The sequence below is a fragment of the Osmerus eperlanus genome, chromosome 25 (genome assembly GCF_963692335.1).
Source record: "Osmerus eperlanus chromosome 25, fOsmEpe2.1, whole genome shotgun sequence".
Classification (NCBI taxonomy): Eukaryota; Metazoa; Chordata; class Actinopteri; order Osmeriformes; family Osmeridae; genus Osmerus; species Osmerus eperlanus.
The window spans coordinates 7,959,653-7,985,315 of record NC_085042.1 but is presented as its reverse complement, the minus strand read 5'-3'; the positions used below and the strand labels follow the sequence as shown (position 1 = coordinate 7,985,315).

The window sequence follows — 25,663 nt, the reverse complement described above, 5'->3', positions numbered from 1 at the left end:
GGAATTTCGACACAGAGCAGGCTTTAAATCAGTTACGGCTTTGGTCCCCTGGGGCCTGCGCTGCCTCCAGTCCCTCACATTGCACATCCCAGGGTTGCCACAAACAGGCTTGTCTAGCTCAGCATGTAATGCAGATATCACAGTTTAACGTGCAGAGATATTACATTCGACATGCAGAACGCAGAAAAATAAAACAGTATACAAAATGCGGATGAGGTTTTAATCATTGTGTTGTTAGGAGACCGGAAGGGGGAAGATGTCCACAAACACATCTTGAGACGAGAAGACTTGTCTGACTAGCTCAGCTCTCCTCAGGCGCATTAAACACATTGTGTTCCTCATAATCCATCCCTACTCCATCTAGAGACGGATGCCAAGCAATGCAACAACAACAAAAACAGGACAACATTTCCATTACCCCATAAAAAGCTAGATAAAATGTGCCCTTTTGAGAGCACAACTGCAAAATATTTACTTCACAAACCATAAACCCAACTCTCCTCTTTGGAGTTAAAAAATATCCAACTTCAGGCAAATTAGCCATTCTGTTTGAGAGCTCTAACCCCGACTCTTATCCGTCAAATCCTGAGGAGAGACTTTTCTCTCGACTCACATGCATATATATGCACACATTCATCTAGCGCAACTTAATCAACCTCAACAGCTCTTATCCTCTATGGAGAAACATATGGATGTCAAAGCCTGGGGTAGCAGCACAACAGTCTAGCACTCTCCATTAAGTCAACCAATCAAGGTGCCCGGTAATATGAAGAGCAAATGCTCAGTGCAAACATCGCTGCTGACCTCATTAGCTAAGCTAACTTGTTGACCCAATGTTTATGCGGACAAATGGCAAATACTCTCAGTCACAACAGCTGAATCTTACTCTGTCTAAATGAGAAAACTGACTCTAAAAACTGTTAGTCTATGAGGGGGGGGGGGGGGGCAGATTGAGCTCAACATCCAATTATTCAAATTCGAAGCATTTAGTTTAGAGCAATCATGAGAATGTTTTCTTCAGTTTTGATAAGGGCTTCTGCAGTAAACATGCCATCAAAGCTTAATGTGGTTTGCGCGTTAATCTCTACTGTATGCCAGCCAGCTGGTCATTGTCTCAGTGTTTTACCACACGTGATGCTGATTGACAGAGTAGGTTAAATCCATCTCATCAACCTAATTTTATATTCCTCATAAAATGTGGCAGCTAAAAGGTTAAATTCGGAATTTGTATCATTGTTATTTTTTTAAGCTGCAAAATCTGGATGGAAACCTGACACGATAACAAGCTTTTTCTTTCAGGGGTTGTTTGTTTTCCTGAACAGAACCCTAACCATAAGGAAGTGAGGTTCCTGGTTCCAGACGGTTTTGTGAGAGACACAAGAGAAACATCCAGAAGTACACATGGAGGTTATTGCTGCGTTGTCGCTCCACTCCCACAATGCAACTAAATAAGATGGATATTTAATCAAGACTCTGATAAATGTTCAGTTCAAAGTTGAAGCTTTCTGTGTAAACAATGATTAGGTAAATATGCAAACTTGGTTTGAAAAAAAAATGTGTTCATCTGAAAACCGACAAACATTATTTCTAATAATCATGCCTTACTGTTTAAAATAGGCCACGTGTATAAATAAATATTCTTTAACCATTTCCTTCGACCCCATACATCCAAAGTGATGTATGAGACCAAAAACAACACATGGACCAGGAGGGCGACAGCAATTTGGTTCAACCCAAATGTCTCCAACCGACCCCAAGTGAGAAACCATTAACAAGCTTAAATAACTAATGTCTGAGACCAAGTATGTTTCCTAAATCCAACTAATGTATGCATATTGTTATCTCTACAAAAACCTCATGGCTTTGGGGACAAAGGGGGGGATCTCTGTAGGGGTATGCAGTATCTAGAGTAAGGAGACTAGCCATTTAGTTAATGAGCACCATTGGAGACCTCCAATGAAGTCATCAAGAGCCTGCTCTGAATAACAATGGTCAACTAACGCCTCTCTAATTGAATAGAAGGTAAAGAGTGGCAGAGGAGTCTCTGTTTGGGACAGAAAAAAGCTGACAGAAAAGAGAAAGGGGGTGGTGGGGGAGGCGGGCGGGGGGGGAATGCTTTTCAGTCAAATGTTCAACTGCTTCCCCCCCCACCATCACCACCACCAAAAAATGAAGCTTTTTGGGGGGGTGAAAATGCTCTCAACAACAATGAAGCTGTGTCCATTAGGCGTTTGGATCAACCGAACGGTTCTTTAGTGGCAGTTGTTAGCATGGGAAAGATCATTCCTGATCTTGAATGTGGTTAAAATTAATATGAAATTAATGTGCACTATGAGCGTACACATGTAGTAAACTACAGTTTAAATGGACCAGGCCTCAGACCTTAACAGTAAACACTATACTGAAACAGCATCCTTAAGACTTAGTACTCATATGAACATGTCATTGACAGTTCATTGCTTGTTATTAACCTACATAGCTAATTAGAAAAATAAACCAAGAGTAAATTACACAAAATGTTGAAAAATATAACTTACAAATCCTGAATTTATGATCAGAATTATATCCTAATACTGCACAGTGAAGATATTTTCACAGATGAAGACAATGTTACTATACATTCAACCTACACAATTGCCACAAAAAAAACTAGCAATAAATTGTCTTCAATTACACTTAAACAAATAGTGATAATCATACAAAACCAAAGCCACTTCTGACTGATCAACTCTTCTATTGCCTACAAAATTATATAGCCTACAAAGGTATCGAGTTTAGTAAGTGTTATGGTTATATAGTTTTTGAAGACTGACATAAGAAAAGTCCCTAAAGAACAAAGAAGTGGTTACTCCTTGAGAGGCCACTCGGAGGGAATATGGCGGTGTATTTGTGCAGAACTAACTTTTACGCATGCCATCGGAGTATGGCAGTGGACCTGCCCGCATCGTAACGCAGTTGTTACATTGTGGCCTCGGTTTGTGGCGGACACTCACCGTTCTCGCACTCGGCGACAGGGAGCCATTGGAAATGTAGTGGTTGGTAAGATCAGGGATCATTAGAAATGGGTAGCCAGGATAATGAGGGCTTTTGAAAAAGCCACCATCTTGCTGTCTTCTTAATGCTATGGGGACAAGAGCGTGACAATTACATTTACAGTTTGAAAGCAGTATTTTCAATGCAACTGAAACTAAGCTTCCAAACCAGTCTGTTGTGCACGTGATAAAAGTTTTTACCTTCGCTGAAGTAATCTCTGGTTTTCTCGTAACTTTCTAAATCTGGTCTTGGTAGTGGACGCCTCTCTGCTTGCTAGAATAATAAACACAATTTAAAAAATATGAAAAACCTCAATTATGTTATGAAACTGTTTGATTAGGACGCATAAACAGTTTACGCTCAATGTATGTTTTTTTCCCAGTGCAACAAATGTTACCTCCGAGTCTGAAGAGCTGCTGTTGTTTTCCGATTCGTTCACTAAAGAAGATTTAACATCATCCAAATCCCGTTCTGAGGATACATTTTCGGAAATTTTCTCCTCTTGCTCGCCCTCGTCTTTGAAAGGTATCATTTCATCATTTGCCCCCAGATCATCCCCCCCGCCTCCATTGAGCTGTGGCATGTTTGCTAATGCAACTGTCCCCAACTATGAAGCTAAAAGAATAATATGTGATCACTCGTACAGTCCGTTCTCTAAGGAAGAAACGTTGTCCTTAGCCTACTCCAGTTCACAGACTGAAATAAACTGAACAACGGCCGTATACAAACAATGCCACGTTTTCAAATCTCCATTTTGATACAATGAATTATATCCCACTTTTCCATGATGATAATTTCTCCAATAATCCACAAATTAAAAAATGAATCAAATAAGGCGCCGACAGCTGGATAAGGCGACTTCACAAAGTTTCTTCTCCACTCTTCACAGTGAGTTACTTGTAGCCCTGTCTCTCCGTATGGTGCTGAAGAATGCAAGTCCACCAGTCCTCCTGGGAAGCTAAAAAGCAATTGAAAACTGAACGATTGAATTTCAATGGTGACGTCCAATTTCACTTAACATTATCCATAAGTAAACAGCTATACTTCTTCGGACAAAAGTTGAGTTGTATCTATTTGTTTTACGCACGAGTCGAAGCAAGATAAAGTTCGTTCGTAGTTTCGACAAATACTATTTGCTTACTTTTCAAAGTTTACATTGCGATTGTATCTCTTGGTTTCTCAGCTGTCAAAGTATACCCGCCACAAAATAACAGTATTTTCTGGTTGATCGAAATGTGCTCGCTCCTTCCACATTAGCTGACGGTGAATGCGCTCCAAAACTACTTGGCTGTTGAAGTGGAAGAAAAGCGCAGCTTATTCAGAGAGCAGAGGAGGAGTTAGTTTGCGCTGAAAAACGACACTTCATTCACCATGGCCAAGTCGGATTGCTTAAAGGAGCAGTTTCACAAATTTTACTTGGGCTTGGAATATCTGAACTTCCTGTTACTTTAAATACGGTTGTTAAAATTAAACAACAATTATTATTATTATCGTCTGCGTATCGCTTTTTATTATGTCAGAGAGAGATATGCTGATAAAGAGATGACCCGCTCTGAGTAAATGCGGTCATAAACCTATTTAATTCCTTTTCGGGTCCACACAGGAGAGGTCTACAATCTAAGACGATCCTTCACCGGGTTGGTTCACTTACTACAAAGCGTGTGTTAGGTTCTGCACCATTGTCTGCCAGCCCTTTCTCCCAAGTTAAGCTGCCGGCAACCGTGTAACCCACAGCAGTGTGATACTGAACAGGCTTGCAATAGGAGTTTTTATTACTTGTCGCCATGCTAATTGTTTTTAAGCGTGTGTCCTAGGGCAATATAATGGGGAAGGAGTCGGACAGGCCCAGGCCAATAGAGCCAGGAAACCGTTGGTAAGACTGTAAGCACTGTAAGCCTGCTTTGGTGATGCAAGCCTCAACCTGGAGGAGAGTCTATGGAGGCCTCATGTCTCCACGTGTTTCTCTTCTGGTGAGATGAGTGTAACTATCATCACACTACTGACAGAGAGAGTTCAGTCTGGTGTTTTTAGTTGTTTTGTTTTTTTTTGCTGAGAGAAACTTTGGCCCACTTGACTCCTCCTCATGAGGGATATAGGTCATTAAATGATTTATTACGAACGGACATGAAGATATGAACAGTTTTGAACAGTTCTCGAACAGCTCTTTGCTTTTTGCCCCCAAATTTCTCTCTCTCTGTGTCCTCTATTGTTTTTACCTTTTCCCCTCTCTCTTTCTCTCTCTCTCTCTCTTTTTGTTCTCCCTCCACATATCCTCTTTTTGCTCTGCTTTCACCTTTCTCACTGAAACTCCTATAGACTTCCAATTCTCTTCTCTATGATGCAATTTGACAGGCTTCCCTCTGTCTGGGAGAAATCTCATTGATGTTGTCGACCGCGTGTCAGCAGGCCCAGGTTTGATTGACACTGCAGCAGGGTCTCCACGGGCCTCATTAGAGCACTGCTCCCCCTGGGTGTTTGTGTGTGTATGAGAGAGCTGGAGCGAGAGAGAGAGAGAGAGAGAGAGAGAGAGAGAGAGAGAGAGAGAGCGACAGAGAGAGAGAGAGAGTGTGTGTATATGTTGGTGTGTGTGTGAGAGTGTGTGCATGTGAAAGAGAAAGAGTGTGTGGGTGCGTGGGTTGCGCATGAGAGTCAGCTTGTATGCGTGTGTGTGTGTGTGTGTGTGCGTGTGTGTGTGTGTGTGTGAGGGAGAAAGATTGTGCATGTGTTTGCACATTCGGACTGTGTCATTATGAAATGTGTGTATGGTGATCTTGAACAATAGAGCCCTGGTCTAGATTTCCACACAGCTCAGGTGAATACTTGCCCTTAAGGGTCGGTCTCCATGTCCCCCTGCTGTCCAGCGTGCACACAGGTGTAGAATATAATACATGTATCCCATAAAGATGTTCCAAAATGATAACATAACCACAAAAGTTACTCCCACTAAACTATTTAATATCTGCTGGCATGCATATAATATGAAATATAGGGGAAATTGGACGTCATTTTCAGTGAGGTATCACTATAGTAGTTCCTATTTTTACATGAGTAAACTATGTCTGAAGTATGACAGTATATGTAAATATAAATGTGCATGGAAAGGATCAACTGTGTCCCTGAAGACATAATTACCTTCATATTCACTGTTGCTCACACACCATGCAACACTTATGAATGATTTATTGAATCAATAATGAAATTATCCTTGAAAAGTCAGCATAGTGACACAAACAGACGCCTATTTGCTCCTGAGCGAAATGTAAGAACTAAAAAACAGTGCCGCTGCCCGAACGGCCGTACAACTATGAATAATAGTGTACCATGCAAGGGCACCTTTCTGACACAATGAATAATAAATTACCTCTACAATGTGTACATCAATTGGATTACAGCTGTTCTGCACTGTGCTCCAGTGTTCCGAGTAAGGCTGTGTACAGCCTCTTCTTAAATGCCCTTCTAGAATGCTTCTTATATGCCCTTCTAGAATGCTTCGATCATTCCAGCTCTCTCCTTGGCTCGCGTGTTCCTTGAGGATTCGTTTTAACTGGGAGCTGATGAGAGGTCAGGAGAGATGCGAACAGCCACAATCTTAGCCCGAGGGCAGATCGACTGGTGGCCAGAAAATTTATTCAGAGGGTGCTGTCCCTGCATCTGCCTTACTTTGAAGTTTTTCCTCTCAACTCTGGCTTGTCGAACGTGACTATGTCTCCAGTGTTTCTCACAGAAAATATAGGGAGTGAGAGAGTGAGAAGAGAGAGAGTACAGCATATGTACAGGATATGTTTTTTGCGTTTGTTTAGAAATGTGTTTGTGTGTGTGCAGGCATGTGTGGTGACTGAAGAGTGGATCGGGTGCAGGTGTGCCATCCTTGCTTTAACGAATTCAAGGTCATCCTTTCATGCCTTGCCAACCTTCGGTCAATCAGTTTCTGATCAAAGTGGTGCTTAATTCAGAGCTAATTCCCCCCTCACAATCCAGACTTTTTCTCACTGTTTTTGCGGCGTTAGAGGCACTGCTCTCTGTGTTGTGTTACAGGGAATACATCACGGCGATTGAGAGCCCAGTTATTCTCAGACTCGCATGTCCTGCTTCGTACGTTGAAGAGCAATTGCAGGCGAGTTCGACTCCACTCATCCCCGACATCCTTTTACTCTGTCACCCTTCCTCGGGTTAAAATCTCAATCCGTCGTTTACGATTTCAAAGTCTTCTCGAATCCTAGTTTCCTGATCAGTGATCAAGGCCACGCTCCCTCCGTAGATCTGGGGGAAGCTGCATCCCAGCTGGATCCAATACGCCTTCTCTTTCTCCCATCTCCTCCCCAGCGCTTGCTGGGCGTGGCAGCCTCACGGCTCATGCCATTATTAAGTAACATCATATCCGTTTTCTCAAGAGAAAGGAGTCTTTTTTAAGATGCTATGGGTGTGTGTGTGTGGTATTTAAGATTGTGCGAGGACACTATATTAGATGACAGGTTTTATTGCCCCGAGGGTGGAACTGAGACAATGAACCAGGAGAAGAGTTGAAATAAAATACTAATGTTTCAGTGTTCAGAGTTTCAGATCTCTTCTGTTCCTGTTTGAGGTTTGTGTTACAATGCGAGGATGCCCTCACAACATACATGTGCTTGTTAAGATACCTGCCCTGCACAATTACAACGCATCGATGCACAAGCCTTTCGACTCACACAACATACACAAGGAAGAGTTACAAAATCTTTTCAACTCAGACAAAATGCACGAGCAGGAGCAAATATGATTTTACCAATTTAAAGCCAATTTATAGCTATAGAATTAGTACATCTCTCTCTCTCTGTCTCCATGTCTCCCTCCCCCTCTCTCTCTCTCTCTCTCTTTCTCTCTCTCTCTCTCTCTGATTCCTTCTGACACAGAGCGTGCTAAATTAAAGGACTCCCTAAAAGATTGTCAAGATGAGGGGGGGGAAAGGAAGATCAAACATGTATCAGTGTGTGCTCCATTGTGGGTTGCCTATAAGTGCGCAGGGCTTTGATTGAACTACCTGCTCGCATTCTCTGTGTTGGAGAGGAGGCTTTTAAGGAACATTATTTCTGTGAACTTCAAAGCCTGCCAAATGCACTCTCCGTCTGAGTGAGCGGCCTCTTGAAAACGTCCTTATATTTTCCAAATGGACAGGAAGAGGCCCTCGCCGGCATTGAGGTGATGTTAATGCAGTACTCCGCTTGTTTTCCCCATAACCCTGTTTGTCCCTGGTGAACGATCGTGCACCAGACTCCCCAGTGTGTAGCACATGCAAAACTCCCAAAGAGTGTGCTGGTCTTGGCGCAACTGATGACCAACTAATGACACAATTGTCACGTGTCTGTCTGGCAACAGATATTATTTTTAAACCGCGAAAGTTTTGTCTTGTACAGAACATATTAGTCAGTATTCAGTTCATTGAGGTATAACTAACCATGTACTTACTGTAAGTTGCTCTGGGTAAGAGCATCTGCTAAATGACTAAATCTAAATGTAAATAACTGAATTTAACAGCAGTTAGCACACACATACACGTAAATAAATGAGACATGTAGGACTTGGAGCAGGCACACATTGAACAGTCCAGTCTATAGATCTCCATGATAGTCTACTCATCTATAAATACCATGAGACGTTTTATTGATCCAGTTAACGTGACTGGTTACAAGGCCAGAGTGTTTAAATGTCTGTGTTATCTCAGCTGAGGATGCACCGCACAGTTCCTCAGAGAGCTGGAGGTCCTTTCCTGTGATGTAACCCCTACAGGAGAGAGAGGCTGTTGACTTTATTTAATATGTCCGCCAGATTTTTTATGAGTTTTACGTGCACGAGATGGTTTGCATTATGTATGAAACTTGGGCCGAGGCATGGATGGCTGCAGACAGCTGGAAGTAACTCGAGCCTCTCGGTCACTTATCAGCTCTGGCATCCTTGCCATTTCCCATAGCAATCCTCTGACCAGAAGAATCCACCCTTTGTTTTCACCTCTGTGGGCCCTGTGTTAACCCAGCAATGCCTTTCTGATTGTTGCCGAGATATTCAAGAAAATGGTCGATTTGTCTTTGTCCGTCCTAAACCAGCAGTCTTGTGATATCCCAGCTTCGGTGCGTGTGTGAGGCGTGCATGCCTGCGTGCATGCCTGCGTGCATGCCTGCGAGCATGCCTGGAAGCTAGCGCGTTGAGGAGCATGAGGGTCCGGGGAGGTGGAGGGGGGGGGGGGGCGTGGGGGTTGTGGGGAGTCGTAGCTGTGGTTGAGCAGAGAGCCACTGCACCTGCCCTGTGTGTCAACAAGGAGTCTGGAGCACACACTCGTGTTAAGAAGTGGCTGCCACACCAGCGGGCCTCGGCCAAAGCTGCTTTGGTTTTCTCAAAGACAACAATGCCCACACTGCTTTGTGGCTAAGTCTGCATCACAATGCTATCAGCCGGGCGCCTGGTCGGTGTGCCTGGTGCGTTTGGCCTGCGGATTATCGGAGCACTCCTCGCACGGGCACTCTGGGCTTCCTCGTGTCCTCTGTTTTTGTGGGTCTCCAGTTTCCAGGATGCTGGCTGACTGTCTGTTTTACACATAGAGACAGGCTCCCCAGTGGGGGGGTGCAGGGAGGCTACAGGGGGGGTTGGAAAGAGGTCAGGGAGAGACTGTTATGCTATTTCCTTTCTCTGGCCTTGGGAAACTGCACCGCAAGTCTCATGCATATTTTTAGTGTCCCTGCCGTTTTATCATTATTTTTTTGTTAATGCGAATCTAGGAGAAAGCACAGATTTCTTCGACTTTATGGTAGTTCTCATTTCTCTCGTGGATTGCTTTTTTTACCCGTTTTGTCTTTTTTATCGTTACATATTTTACGTGGAGAGTTCCACGTCCAGAATATAGTCACTTGGTATAAAGCACGAGGTCTGGAAGACATCATCTTTATTTGTTTGAGTGTAAAACTCCATAGAATCTCATTACCTTTGTCTGGCATGTACCTTATCCTCCACAGGAGTCCGATAGTTTGTCTACAGCTGGGGGTTTGGGTGTGGAGGGAATGCATGTTGTGGAAAATAAGTCTTGCTGTTATTCCTGGACTCTCTCCGAGGGTCGGTTAGACCAAGCTAATGCGAACAGGAAAAAATCTTTTTACCCTCATCACAGATGTTGTCGAATTTATTAGCGCAGAGTACACACGTGGTTGTGAAAAAAAATAACCTTAAGCGGTTAATTTCTGTTGGTGCAGGACAATACAGTCAGTTCTTGTTTACTGAAGTTGCAATGTTTGACTGGTCTTATTGTTTTTCTGTTCTGGTATTGAATTACTCTTCTGGCATGGGGCTGCTGTCTTGGTAAGACACGTCAGGATAATCAGAGAAGTTTTTCGCATTGAGCTCACCCCTCTCACCCCTCTCACCCCTCCTCTCCACTCTTCTCAGGACCATGAAAGATATTCATGGGATGGACTCAGTGAGGAAGAATGCCATATAAAATTGCTGAGTCGTCATGCCCGTTGACGTTCAGCCTGCCTTCACAAGTTAACCGTCGGAACGTCCAATGGCAGAGGAGATAGTCTCCCTTAGACGTGTCGTACCTGCTGCGCCACATTCCTGCAAGTGCCCCACTTCATCACCTCACCCTTTCTCTCTTTCTCTCTCCCTTTCTCTCTCCTCTCTCTCTCTCTCTCTCTCTCTCTCTCTCTATCTCTCTCTCTCTTTCTCCGGTGTGTCCAGAGAGCCAAGTCCCTTGCATATATACCCCAGGAATATTGTGTATTTCAGTTTTTGGTATATTTGTATATTTATATGTGGCTTGTACCCACAGACTCAAACAAACTGTTTTCACATCATTAACGTTGACTGCCGCGTCAAAGCACCACTGTTAGACAATAAACAACAACAGCAGCAAGGCGTCTAAAGTGCTTAGCGTCCTAACTGAAAACATATTTGTGCGCGAGGAAAACTGTTTTTAACCAGACTGTTATTTCACTACTTATTCTGCAACGCAATTATCACTTGGTGAAAGAGCTTAAAATGTGCCAATAAAAATAAAGTAATTTCTGTTTAGCTCTAGCCTGCTTCTCTCGAACACTTCGCCTGCAGCTGGGCCTTCCTCTGGAAAACAAACAGACCTCTGCAGCTGCGGTCCTCAAGACAGCAAAAAGGGGAATTTTAATCCTGTGTTTTTTTTTTTTTTGTGGTACTTTGGCACCGGTCAGATTTATTCGGTCGTAAAGAGAGAAAAAGCAGCCCGGCATTTGAGTGAGTGAGGGAAGCAGGGAACCAACTCGTGCCAGATCCAGCAGTCGACTTAAAAACACACCGGAGCAGGAAATGAATACCGAAAGGTCAAAGTGCAAGGAGAACATTCGAACCACGCTCTGATAGTAGATAGCTAGCATACCTAGATCGGACAGATAGCCACACACATTCATGACACCGACTCATCCTGACAACTCCAAGGACTGGGATTGTTGAGGGCAAACCTACCAGACCCGTCACCGAACGAGTCTGACGGGGGCTGGGCTCCACTGACACACAGACGAAGCCATCGTCCAATCTTTAACGTTCATCTCTCAGATCTGCTTCCTTTCAGTTGGACAGGAAACCAAACTATACCGGCAGGCCCCCAAAAACATGTCCAGCTGTCACTTCTTCCAGACCACCGGCCTCCAACTGACACCACAGACCGGGTGAGGTATCAGTTGAGAGGGTGAGAGGGTGAGGGACAGGCCTCCAGGAACATTCTAGATCTGTAACACAAACTCCAAGCATCGGCTTCAGAATGGCCCGTGGACAGAAGATGAGTGGCGTCGCATGTGACACCTAAGCTCCATCGCTCTACACTCACACAAGCTCGGTCACTTCACCCTTTGCTCACGCCTGTTCTTCGTGAGCACAAAATCTTCATCCACCAATCCCCAAGTATTCGAGATCCATTGAATGACCTGTAGCCGTTGAGTGGTAGCCACCGAATTTATAAACGTTAGAAGCCATTCCTTCACTCATACCGAATGATAGATCGACATCCAGCCTTAAAATGTGTTCAGAAACACGCTTCACGTGTCATATTCTTCAGATAACAGGTCAGGGAGTCAGGTGGCTGAGCGGTTAGGAAATCGGGCTAGTAAACAGAAGGTTGCCGGTTTGATTCCCCACTGTGCCAAAATGACGTTGTGTCCTTGGACAAGGCACTTCACCCTACTTGCCTCGGGGGAATGTCCCTGTACTTACTGTACGTCGCTCTGGATAAGAGCGTCTGCTAAATGATTAAATGTGAAATGTGAGATAACACCACCACACCATGCGCCAAGCTGATGAAACTTTGGCCAATGAGCATCTGGAATATCACACACTGCTGCATCCTTGCTCCATAAACAAGATGAATGTGTCTGTGAGAATGTCCAGCACACAGACTCATGTTAATCCCCCTAGACAGGGCCCTAAGGACAGGCTGGAGGGCTCTAAATCTCTACGATTCGAATCCAGGTGGGTTACCCAGGACTGGACTAAGTGGGAGATAGATAATTCACTTCTTCCCCCACAAATCAAATAGAATGTTTTTAACATGGTTTTTAATATTGATGCGGTTTTTATTTGAGATTCACTTTGACACACACACGTATGCATGAAAACCCTCACATACACACACACACACACACACACAAACACACGTACAATTCTTCACATTCTATCCACTTCCATCCACCACACACTTCTTTCTCTTCTCGGTGGGGTGCCTGCAGGACCCCTCAGTCTCTACAGCCCAAGAAGGAGCACCCTAACCAGGCACGTAATGGCTCCCCGTAGCCCGCTGCCTGGAGAAAGGCTAGTGGCTTTCAGTGGAGCTCTTCATCATCACGACTGCGATACCAAATGATACAAAGTGCTCGGTTTGCTGTGTGTGTCATAGTTTAAATCTAGTGGGACTTGTTTTTTTTCCTGCGTAGTTGTGATGCGGTTCAGTCATTTTTGTATGTTCCGGTGTTACGTAATTCAAAAGCTATCTTCAACACAAAGTGGGATGTTACGTTTGATATTCAGATGATGAGACTGCTCTTTTACAGTTTTATTGATTGTTTTAGATGGGCTTCACAGAGCGTCTCAGCTGAGACACAACTCTGTGGAAAGACAAGACATAAACAAGCCTCTCATACTTGTTCTTCTGTTTAATGGACTGTCTCCCTCCAATTTGCCGGTCAAGAAGCCAAATCCTCAGTTCTGTGGAAAGGCATGTGTACTACGTGCCTCATCGAAGAAAATCACCATACTGAAGGAACTCACAAAGACACACAAAGGCTGCAAAGAGAGAACCCTAATGGCAAACTGACCACAGGCAATCAGGAAGTTTATAATGAAACGGTCAGTCGTCCTATTGTATTTTCAAAACCCTGCTTTTAGTTTCCTGAAACTCTTGAAACGCCGGTGTTCTGGAGAGAAAGCGAAAGACAAGAGCGAAAGGGAACACTTTTTTACTTATTCTCTCTTTTTTTTCATGCTTCACGCCAACCCCTCACCTCCCCCTTTAGGCCTTTAGGAGCATCCTGTGACCTTCGACCTCCAAGACAATAGAGTCCAGGACGTTTCCCAGTGAGCCGCCACGTAGGCAACAACAGGAACATGAGGGGTGCTCCTGGGAAACAAACTGTTTATTGTGAGGCAGGATGGACAGGGCCCTCAATCTCACCACTCTCTGACTTTCGCACACACACACACACACACACACACACAGACACACACACACATAGGCACACACAAACACATAGACACACACACACATAGGCACACACACCCATATAGCCACCCACAAATACCACCCACCCCACACATCTGCACACACACACACACACACATCTGCACACACACACACACACACACACAAGTCCTCTCACCTTGTCAGATGATTTATGTACTTCACAAGGCACAAAATTAAGTTGTTTGATTTACTTTGTTGCCTTGTGTTTGTTATCTGATCAGATATATTTTATATGTGATATTTTGGTCTCCCTTCATGAAAGGAAAAGATGCAGGAGACACTTTTGTGTGGGTGTGTGCACGTTTGTGTGTCTGTAAATGTGTGTGTGCGTGTGTGTGTGTGCATGTGTGTGTGTGTGTGTGTGTGTGTGAATGTGTGTGTGTGTGTGTGTGTGTGTGTGTGTGCGTGTGTGCGTGCGTGTGTGTGTGTGTGTGTGTGTGTGTGTGTGTGCATGGTGAAAAAGGTTAATGAGGATACAGGACATTATTCCTTTCAGCTGGGAACAGTTACTTTCATGAAAATACATGATCTAAACAGATTTTAGGCCTTCGGTTCTCTGTGGTATTTCTTTCTTTGGCGACGTTGAGTTTCCGTCTTGGGATCACTTCACTTGTACCCTTTTTGTTGTCCTCGAGTCATGAAGTAAAAAGACATTGTCTGTCTTTTGTTGTTTTTATTCAATATGGCATAAAAAGCCCTCTGTTTGTCTTTGGTTTCAAGGACACAGTCAATAGGGGAGGAACCTGCCTTTGTGAAGACAGAAAAGTGCCAGTTCTTACCAAGCCCCGTTTTTTTCATACAGAATTAATCCAACTATAAATCATCCCTCTGGAATGTAATCACCCCAACTTGAGAATGCGAGCGAACTCTCATCTCTGAAGTGATGCTATCGCACCAAATACAAATTGATAGGTTGAACTATGACCTTTTCCACACACGTCTCTTCATCAGACAAGGATAGTTTGCTTTAAAGTGTGCGATTAAATTATTACTGTGTTTACAATGCCTTTTTCACAAACTGTGTGACCTATCTTGGGGTTAGAGGGTTTGCATGTTGGATATTGTGTTTTCGAAAAACGTACTGGGGTGCGTTTCCCGAAAGCGTCGTAAGCCTAAGTTAATCGTAGAATCCATCGTAGGACGAATCTTAGTTTTACGGGCCGTTCCTAAAGACATCGTAGCTAAAGTGTCTCTTGAAAATTAGTAACTCTTGAAAGTGCATAGATTAGCCTACTCCTTACGAGCATGTTAGGGAAACGCACGTAAGAAATATCGATGGTTTCGTTTTTTGCTCGATCGTTGCTACGGGAAACGCAGCCCTGGCATGGACAGACGCAGTTTTCCGTTGCAAAAACCCTTTGAGTGTGTTTAGGATCACCTGACATATATTATGTACATATGTCATCAACTCTCACGGAGCCAAGTTCCCCCCCTCTGCCCCCCAGGCCGGCCACATCCAGGGCAGACTTTCTTTCCCAGTACAGTAGTGTGTGTGTGGGTGTGTGTGTGTGTGTGTGTGTGTGTGTGTGTGAGAGAGAGATCCTTAAACAGCACACCAGTGAAGCATTACAAAGCAAGAGTGTGTGTGTTGTGATGATCAACTCTGGCGCAGCCTAGCATCGCCGAGTGTCAACAAGGCAGCCAGACTTCCCAGACCGAGAGGAACTTTCTCATCTCTCGCCCCCCGTTTTCCCTTGTCATCACACGGCCGTGGAAGGTCAGGTACCTGGCTGTTAGTTTACGTTTCAAGTGGATGTTCCTTTTTTCTTCTGATTACACACCATGAGCGTTATTTGGTTCTGCCACAGTCTGTCTGTTGTAGAGGAAATCCCTCCTTTGTTTCTCAAGGAAGCTCAGCAAAATGGAAGAACCTGAATATGCCATCAGAAGTGGAACAGCTGGAAGGCATTAGCCAGTGCTCACACAGTGACTGTTCCCATGCAGAGACAGCAGAAGTCCGTTAGTTAATGCTCTGGCCCACTCATTGCCTAAGACACTGGGGAGTGTGCATTGCAAGGGTAGGCTATAAAACAGCTTCTTTGGCGAGTCCAATGTCAGAGTTTTAGTTGAACTGACTGGGGTGGTTGCCAGGTTTCAACATCCCATATTGATCCATAAACATGTTCTTGTGAGGTTTTGGTGTTCTATGGAATGTCACAGGAGTTGTGTGTTCCAGAAGCTCTGAGAAGTGTTGTGTTCTAGAAGTTCATTGTTTTTTTCAACTGGGATTAGTCAACCTGGGTTTTTAAACACTGAGTATGGGTGGGGGACAGGGGTGGGTGGGGGCTGGTGTTAGCCAGGTCTGACACCATGATGGGGGAGAGGGGGGGGGGGGGAAGGGTCAGGCAAATAAACGCAAGAGAGGGAGGGGGCCGAGTGCTGTAATTACTGTCACAATGGTCTGCTGATGGCATGCTGATGTAATCCTACAAAAGACAATGGGCATCTGCTAACAATGTTTCTGATGGCTCCATTTGATTTGGCACCCTTCCTGTTGACAATCCCTTTGGTCGTTGTCATGTATAACACCCTGGAGAGTATATGGGATTAGCTAAAGGTAACTTAATTAATGCAAAGTGTAACTGATTCTGAACCCGTCCACAGACCTTTCTAACACCTATGGGATGTTAAAGGCTGTCCCTGGCATAAATATCCACAGGTATGTTAGTGTATATTTGTGTAATAGATGGTTTTATAAACCCAGGAAAGCTTCAGTGTGACTCATAACAGTTTTAAATCCAGGGCTAAGGTTACCAGTACTGTAAACAAATAAACAAGGATAGATTGAGCAAGAATCCCAGGTTTTTAATGAGACACCCATTCACTGGTAAACCAATTAGACCAATTGAACGCTCTTCTGGTAACTGTTAAATAAAATAATGCCATTTAATGAGTACATCCCAGAGGTAATGATTGTTTATACCGCTGAACAAGCTTTGCGTATCTGAACATGCCCCTTTTACAACAAACCCATGCAGGCGACCATCTCCTCCCCTGCACCTCCTGGTCTGAAGTTCCACTCTAAAACAAGGAGGGACACAAAGTGATGATATTATCTTACACTGGAGGCCTCGTAAAAGATGTCCGGAGGAAATTTTTATTTCAAAGTTTCTATACTCTATACATTCATGTACGGCGGTTAGAATTAGAGTACAGTAGGGCTTTTCACTGAGACGTATACTGTACATCCAAGCCCCTGCTTTCGGCTAGGTCGCCCGTAAAGGAGCCCACGCACTTGATAGTTGGACCCAGACAGGCAGATAAAGATCACGCTTATGTGCTGACAGGGATATGAGGAGCACTAAAGGACTGATTCGAGATACTTTGACCGGGTCAAAGAGTCGTCAGTTGCCACCTAAACATTGACAAACAAAATCAAATCAGAGTCAAGGAAATGAGTCATGAAACCACACAGAATGTCCCCTTTTCATGAAGGCAGTCCAGAGAAGCATGACACTGTGTAGAGTTGCTGACTTCACCCTGATACATGAGAATTGGCTGTGCACCATTGTAAGTGCATAATCAAATCAAGAGCATTGATACAATGAGTGTACGAAATATCTCCTTGCACTGGGCACAATGGGGCATTGTTTCATACGAGACGCTCTTAGAAAGTCCACAGAAAAGCCAAGGTACAGAGCCTCCCGGGGTTTTCAGAGGAGAGCTTGTCCTCCGCAGTAATTGGTTGTGCTTTTATTGGATAATTCAGACATCAGCAGGACCCATTTAAAACGACTGTTAAAATGATTGTGAACACATGCGCGTTGTCGTGGCAACCTCGGGAAAATTACTACGGAGAGGAAAATAATGGACGCGAGCAAAGAAAATATAGCTTGGTTATGAGGACTCCAATAAACACACATTTTTTGGAGGCAGACGAAAAAGAAGAAAATATATTGAATTCTCTCGGTCCAACAAACTGAAAAGTTTTTATTCTGCTGTCCACCCTACATGACATCACCACATTCAGCTGCGTGAGAGAGGTCAACTGCACCGCAGGCCTCGTATCGTAACCACCCTGTGCATATCCATACCTGTACACTTCTGTTTGGATCTGCAGGCATTGACAGTGTAACTAAAAACTCTCAACTGCATTTGATTGGGGGAATTCCCCTTACAGCTGGTAACGGGTCACCAGTGAGTTTCACTCTCTCCAGTCATATTCACATCCCATCGCATCATTCATGTAATCTACCATATATGTGTGGTAGGCTACACAGGAAAGACTAATGAAAAGGATTTATAAGAAGGAAACAGTACAGATTTATCAGTGGGCTCTTTCACTGAAAGATGAAGACCAACCAAGAGTGAAGGGATTGACTGGTGTGGCCTTGTCAGACCTTTTTGTGGTCTCTACTGGCCAAGACCTGAACTGCAGCCTGCACTGTTGAGTGAATCTGATTACATAGACCCCGAGGACAGATGGGTCATTGAGAGCGCGGAGATGAGCAAACAATACGATATTATCTGGAGGAATCTCTAGCTTTCCAAAGGAAAATAGTCCCTCTCAGTGTCACATTGACGATAGGATCCTCAACCTGACATTGAATCAGCCATTTAAGAATAATGGACACAGCCAGCCATTCATAGACACTCACTAAAATAATGAGAGGTCTTTTTTCACCCTTGTTTAAGACGAATAAAGACAAACTCATGTGGCTTTGCAAGGCTAGGCTCCGCAGAAATTGGAGCATGCCAGCTGACTCACAGACGAATACGTCTTTACAATGGCTTGATACTGACTGAACAATTCCTAGGCCTATCATTGTGCTGTTTGACAAAGACGGTAAATAGATCTAATATACCGGTCGAATATATACATTTCGATGTGTGGCAGTTGACTGTTTTTGTCGTTTGTTTGTTTGTTTTGTATTTCTTACCATTTAAATAATAATGGGTGAAGTGGTCTTATGATAAAACACATGAAAGGAGAGAAAACATTGCTATGATTTAGCAGCTCTTATGTAACATAATAAAGATACAAATAATATTATTTACTAGGGCTGGAACATGTATTTGATTTCATATAAATATTGTCTGTTGAACTGTGGATATGGACGACGAGCGCCAGTGTATATTTTCTTCTGTTGTTAGTAAATGAGTTCCTCTGACTGAGCTCCAGTTGGTCTTCTGTCAAACAGCGCCATCTTGTGGTTTCCACCAAGGCTCACATCGTTATATTCTGTTATTTGAGCAAATCTATGACATGATATGCGACATGTAATTCGATCAGCTCTTTGGCAACCCAAGAAGTAACATATTCCTCCTAGACATTTACATTTCAGAGAAAGCGAGAAATACCGACTGAATTAGCTTTGAGGGCCGTGAAGCACAAGGTTGGAGAGCAACATGATACAACATCAAATCAGTTAACCAAACCCACGTAGTCAATACAAAGCAGCCTGGACTCGAATAATCTGGTTCTGTAGTTCCGTGGGGACCTTACACCATTATAATTTGCAGTACACGATTGCTATTTGCCAGTGATGGGAAGTAACCATAGACTTATATACAGGAAGTAACCAAGTACAACAACTTCCTTACTGTACTTAAATTTTGCTGGTATCAGTACTTTACTTAACTATTCATTTGTATTTCGGACAACTTTTAACTTTCACTCCTTAAATGTATTATTATTATTTTTAAGTTTTCAAAGGTTGAAAAAATAATTTTGAAAAAAAGTTTCTAAAAAATATGAACAAATGGTTGTTGTTGTTCATATACATATTGTTTACAAATAGTTAACCATCCCTCATATATTTATATATATTTTATTTGATGTCTGTTCATTTTGTGTTCTCTACTCTATAAGATTGTGACATTTTTTTGTCGTTGTTTTTTCTCTGTATTTTTTACTGAAAAAAAAAGAAGAAAACCAACTACTGAAAAGTAGGCTCACAATGTGTCAGCTGTTGTGTCGCTTGTCTCGCGATATTACCGAAACACTCTGCCAGCAGCCTTGGCAGCCTCCAGTGGGTAAAGGAAAGGGGGGTGAAATAGCATACTAGCTTTCAAGCAAAACCGACACCAAGAATTAACATTTTACCGTGGAAAGAAACTGCTCTTTCAACGGAATAACGTAACGATTGTTACATGATTTATGTTTACACAAGGTGTCTTGTTTGATAGCAACATTAACTGAACCCAAATCGTTTGTGCCAAGTGTGTAAAAGAGCTGTATCTGGCCAAAAATACGAGCAATGGCGTTGAAAAGAATTCAAAAGGTAAGTGTTATTATTTGCCTGTTTCTTCCTCACACTTGCAGTAGCTAGCCTAGCTGACGTAAGGCAGTCGTTGTCACCAGTCCTGCTTTTTTAGCTAACCTTACTGCTAGCTTGTGACATTTCATTGAGCAAGCACTTTGCTAGGCTATATTTGTGGCCCCTGGAGGACTTGACAGATAGACAAAGACGTGGAACCAATGGAGGCCTTTTGCTGTTGACGCATTACATGCTAGCAAATATTGCTGTTAGCTTGCTAACGTTATGGTAGATAGCATAGTTATATGGCTTGTCAGAGTTGATCGGCCAGCTATAAGCTAATACATAGCTAGTCTTAGCTTAGTGTAGCTAAGGAAAGCTAGCTTGGCTAGTAGCTAACTAGCGCTGGCCCTGGTATTGATTTCGATACGCTGACTTGTTTATTTTGCCACCACGCTCTCGTTAAGTAGCAAGTCATGCAGGTCTGTTTGGACGAATAAGAAAAACAACAATGAGACTATTTATTATATTTTCTATATCGGTCATTATGAATGGTTCATCAGGAAGCTGCTGCGCAGGCGTTGCTTTATGACAGCTGTTTGCAGGTTGCCAAAAACTCAACTCCAATGTCAATGTTGCCATATATGGAATGGTAAATGGGGCAGTAGAACAGGCGGGTGTATTTATAACAGAATGGATAGTGGTCTTCAAAACAGATATAACATGTATTTCTCTATCAAGTTTTTTTTGTTCCCCTCCCCACTAAGCTATGTCCAATACAGTTGGTGTTGCACTGAGAACATAGATCAATAAATAACTTTGCAATTGTTTAATTCATTAGGTTATTATCTGTGTGGTTTGATATTACACCATGAACCAATATCTTATAATTACCACTAGCACGTATCAGGACAGTTGGACTATGTTTGTTTTCAGTGTTCCAGTGAGGGCCTGAGTGATTGGGCATATTCAATGTCAAAATTCCAGAGGCCCTCAGTGGTGGTTTTGTCAGGAACAAACCGCCACTGCGAACCGTTTTTACATTTCAACAATAATAAAACGATAAGAGCCATGTAATTTAGAAGACCAGTATTTGTTTGATCATTTTTGTAGACCAAGGCCTCAGGTCTTTTATTGAAGAACATTCTCCAGCTAACGTTAAGATGTTGTTTTAATCGTGTTTCAGGAACTGACAGATCTGCAGAGGGACCCTCCTGCCCAGTGCTCCGCTGGCCCCGTCGGAGACGACCGTAAGGAACAACACAGTGTTTATGCGTAGCTCATGAAGAGAGGTTTCCACTTGGGAGTATTAGTCAGAGCCTCCTCGGGGCGAGCCTGTGCGCTTTAGAGACCAGCTTGTTCGTTTTGTGCGATGTACGTTTCAGCATTAGAGTCTGATGAAGCGGTTTGTTGTAGCTGCAGCTGGGGTCAGCGCTAATGTGCTGTTTCTTTTTCAGTGTTTCACTGGCAGGCCACAATAATGGGCCCGGTAAGTGGATACCACACATTGTGTCATCATAAGTGTTTACCACATTTGATATTCAAATGATTTAGTCACCATTCCTGCTGAACAGATACAATGATTTTTTTTTTTTTTTTTTGGTCCTATAGAACGACAGCCCTTACCAAGGAGGAGTATTCTTTCTGACGATTCATTTCCCCACAGATTATCCCTTCAAACCACCAAAGGTGAGTGGGATTACTCTGGAGATTAGAAGAGGATTACAACTCGCATTGGTAGCTAAAGACAATCTGCAGCTAAAGATGTTATGAAACGCTGATATCTTTTGCAGGTAGCGTTCACGACGAAGATCTACCACCCCAACATCAACAGCAATGGAAGTATCTGCTTGGACATACTGAGATCACAGTGGTCACCTGCCCTTACAGTATCAAAAGGTAAATACTATTATTTGTAGATTTCTTTCCTGTTTTAAAAAAAAAAAGAAAAAAAAAAAGTTGTGTGTTTTTCTCCAGTTGGACTGGTTGTGTAGATGGATGTGGGGGAGGAGTGGCCGTGGGGTTTGCGTGACAGTGGCTCCTTTGCCTCATGGCTGGATCCGAGTTTGCTCGGTGGTACGCTTTTACCCTCGTTCTGTGTATTGTTTTGGTTCTACGAAGGGTCATTAAAGAGTTAGTAGGAGCAGTTATCGCAGTGGGAATCTGACGGTCATGGCAATGGTCAAGACCAACCGGTTGTCGTAGCAATGGACGAAAGCCAGCCTATGTATTGTGTGTAGGTGTACCGCAAGTATTCAGTCCCCCTGAAAACATGAAAGGATGCGCACGGATTCGCATATGGATTGGTTACCTCAGGTGTGCTTTGTCACTCCCACAGAAATGTCTTTGGGTATTTATCAGTCGAATCCGGATGCTTCCTGTGTGAGAGATTCGAACCGTGTCTAACGTCCCATTTCGCTCTCATTCCTTTACAGTCCTCTTGTCAATCTGCTCTCTGCTGTGTGACCCAAACCCAGACGACCCGCTGGTACCAGAGATTGCACACACTTACAAGGCGGACAGGGAAAAGTATGTTTGTCGTTAATGTGCAGGATCAACGTCACGCCCTGCTTGATGCAGTTTCAGTGCCGGAAGCACAAAACAAACAAATATATATCATCTTTTTTTTGTTTTTTTTCTCCTCTAGGTACAACAGACTAGCGAGAGAATGGACACAGAAGTATGCAATGTGAGTGCCTGTGACATGAAAAGTCAAGCAGCGAATAAACCAGTTTATTAACAGAAGGCTAAACGAACAAGAGGGAGGGGGTGGGGGGGAGGGGAGCGAGGGAGGTGGGGGGGTCAGGGGTCGGGGTTCGTCAACACACTGGTCCGAGAAGGAAGAGCTTGAACAAGGAATCGTGCCACCTGGCTGCTACATGCTAAGCTGCTGCCGTGTGTTGCCGGTCTTGACTTGTTCCGGATCTTCTAAGCAGAACCCGAGGAACTGTTCTAAGCACTCGCATACAGAACTGGATACTCCACATCCACACACCCAGACTTAACTATTACTACTACTATTGTGATTCTTCTTCTTCTTATTATTATTATTATCAGTGTTACTATTCATACTCTTATTATTGCGATCACTGTTGTTTATTATCATAATGATATCATTGTGTTACTGAATGCTGAAAGGTTTGGTTGAATAGGGAGGGGACTATTTCCCCCTCCTTTCAAAGGTACTGTTTGTCCTTCTGGATGTCCTGTATTACTGTATGCTCATGTATTCAGTGGCCTTTCTGTATTATTATTGTAATAATCTCTCAGACGTTAAATGTGCAATTGAGGCAGACTGCTCCGCATGGCTGTTAGCAGCAGTGTGGTTCTGTGACTCCACCTAAGTCTGGGGAAGGGCTTTCCTTGTGAAGCTCTCCCGCATCGTAAAAAAATAATAATAATAATGTGAAATAATTAAGATGGTTGTTTAATCTTTCCCTATGAGCCAATTTGTTTATTATACTCAGCATCTGGAAGTGTCGTAAATTCTGTGAAATTGCAGCAAAACAGCTTAGTGAACCACTATCAAGGATATCTGTCCTTAGTGGGACTGTCAGGACTAATGGGCACAAGGCCCCAGAGAATGTTCTGGAACTTCTGCCACTGCGGTTGGCCATGCTAAGATCCACACAGGGCTGCTACAGCTCAGCTGTACGAGCTCTGCTACTCCCAGCCATACACACCGGCGGGCCGCCGCCGCCTGAAAGCAGTGGCTCAGGTATTTAGCCAACGCGTCTGCCTGTGACGGGGCACTGCAGAGACCCGCGGTGTGATGGGACAACCAACCTTGTCTGCACGTGGAGATGCTGCTTTAGACTGAAGTTGTCTTTGGAGACGCAAGCCGAGATGGGTCGTTCATCGTCTTTAGACCTTTCCAACTTTTTTTGTCATTATCACAGCTTATTTTACTGTATTACACTTGGAACTGAATGTGAATGTTTTTCAACAACAAAAAAGACGCTTTTGTTCATGCTGTGGACAGATACTGCACGTGCTACTGTGGTCTGATTAGAATTTGACATTGGTTATAGTGGGAGTCCTTTTTTTCTGTTAAGACGGGTGTTTGAAGAGACACCCGGATTCAGAGATAAAAAAAAAAAAAAATGTTGCAGAACTATGAATTTTGATTATTTAAAAAAGAAAAAAAAACGTAGAGTAGTTAAGTTTTACTTCTCTTGGTTTCTAGTGACGTTTCACTAAATGTGTCCCATGTTTTCTAGATGTTTTGGCAATAACTTCAGCCATGGCAGTTGCAAATGCCAAACACAGCAGATGTCATGAGATGTCATTTTCTTCACCTCAAATTAGTTTTGTCCTGCTCCTATGTTTTCCCCTCAATGTACACATAGGCAATACTTTCGTAAGCTTGATTTGTTTCTGGGTTTGCAAAAAAAAAAAACATTTGTATTGTTTTCAACTAATATTAATGGACTCCATTGTGGTTTGTTAGCCATTGATAATATCAAATTTGAAGCCAACCACATCCAGTGTAGGAGCTGATGGAATGTTTTGCTTTGTGTCAGTTAAATGTGTTCTGATTCTATTACGCTAAGGGAACTGAGATGTAGAGTTTAAAGGGATAAAACAAGACTTGGGGCCGACTTGTGATCAATATTGCAACACTGATTGTAACTTGTAGATTGATTTCTTTAGGATTGTTTACAATGACGTGTTTTGGAATGAAAACTCTACATTTAAAATCTGTAGTAGGCTTCATTCAGGAGCCCCAAATGTGAAATAAGATTGTAATATAAAATTACTGAATGGTAGAATCAAAGTTTTGACTTTGGAACCAAATATGTTTCTCAACATTGCTCCATACCCATATATTCATTAAGACACAATTGTCAAACTTTACATAAATGGATGTCCTTTAAAACCTTGTTTAGGATGTTATGGTTTGGTATGTTGGAAAACTATGAATGCTGTTTATCTTCTCTGAATACAGCCGGGTCCCTCGTGCTGTCAAACACTTTGGAAATGATTTGCGCAGTAATTCCACTTGAGGAAAAATATTCAAACTTAAGCTTGCTGGTTTCTTCTGTGTAGATTCAACAGTATTGTTTCTTTGGACATTTATTTATTTATTCGTTAACTGTTAGTCTTCCAGTAATACGTTTTGAGTGCAATCAGCCTCAGTCCCGTTTAATGCTCATATTGTGAAGGACATCATGGTGGGATTGCGATGCTATCTAGAACAGTTTCACTCTAGTGTGCTCCTGTTGTAGCTCATGTCAGGCAGCTTGTCATGCACTGGATAACCTTCTCACAGCCATTCACCAGATATCAGGGATTACGTTACATTTCATCTGCCTAACACCTCTGACAAAAATCTTAGCCTTAACCCACATTTTGTACATAAAAACTGAGAACATGTCATGAACTGTATATTGCTATCAGGGCTAGTTTCCCTTGAAAGGGAATTAATTTCATTTTCATCTTTAGAGACATTCAAAGATAATTTAAATGAAACTACTAATTTTTGAAATGTACAGCCTTGCTATCTTGAAATGCAGGACCAGCCTTCTAATATTAATGCATCTGGAAATTTGAAATCTGTATGTGCTTAAGACTTTCTGTCATCATGAACAACTATCTCCCCTTGCATACACTTAGTTTGAAAGAAAATAACTATTGAATTGTCAAAACAAATTCATTAATAAAGCTCCTTTTGTTGTATACTGTTTTTTACTTGATTGTTTATTTA

At 42.9% G+C, this 25,663-nt stretch overlaps 2 protein-coding genes across 6 annotated transcripts in view; one reads left to right on the top strand and one right to left on the bottom strand.

Annotated features, from left to right (window-relative positions):
- Nucleotides 1–4,322, bottom strand: part of tcf7l1b (transcription factor 7 like 1b) — a 34,380-nt gene extending 30,058 nt beyond the window's left edge. For 2 of the 5 annotated variants that reach the window (XM_062451842.1, XM_062451845.1), the window contains exons 1-3: nt 3,431–4,321; nt 3,234–3,306; nt 2,994–3,121 (exon numbers count right to left, since the gene is read on the bottom strand). In XM_062451842.1, coding sequence (XP_062307826.1) covers nt 2,994–3,121; nt 3,234–3,306; nt 3,431–3,616 — 387 coding nt within the window. In that variant the 5' untranslated portion in view covers nt 3,617–4,321. Of the gene's footprint in view, nt 1–2,993; nt 3,122–3,233; nt 3,307–3,430 lie in introns of all 5 variants that reach the window. The other 3 variants (XM_062451843.1, XM_062451846.1, XM_062451844.1) reach the window with 3 other exon arrangements.
- Nucleotides 4,323–19,715: 15,393 nt separating this feature from the next.
- Nucleotides 19,716–25,635, top strand: ube2d4 (ubiquitin-conjugating enzyme E2D 4 (putative)). Its single transcript, XM_062451947.1, has 7 exons — nt 19,716–19,980; nt 21,143–21,206; nt 21,414–21,445; nt 21,568–21,645; nt 21,750–21,855; nt 22,392–22,485; nt 22,604–25,635. Exons 1-7 carry the CDS (start codon nt 19,957–19,959, stop codon nt 22,647–22,649), a joined length of 444 nt encoding a protein of 147 aa, XP_062307931.1. The 5' UTR covers nt 19,716–19,956; the 3' UTR covers nt 22,650–25,635.
- The last annotated feature ends 28 nt before the right edge of the window (nt 25,636–25,663 follow it).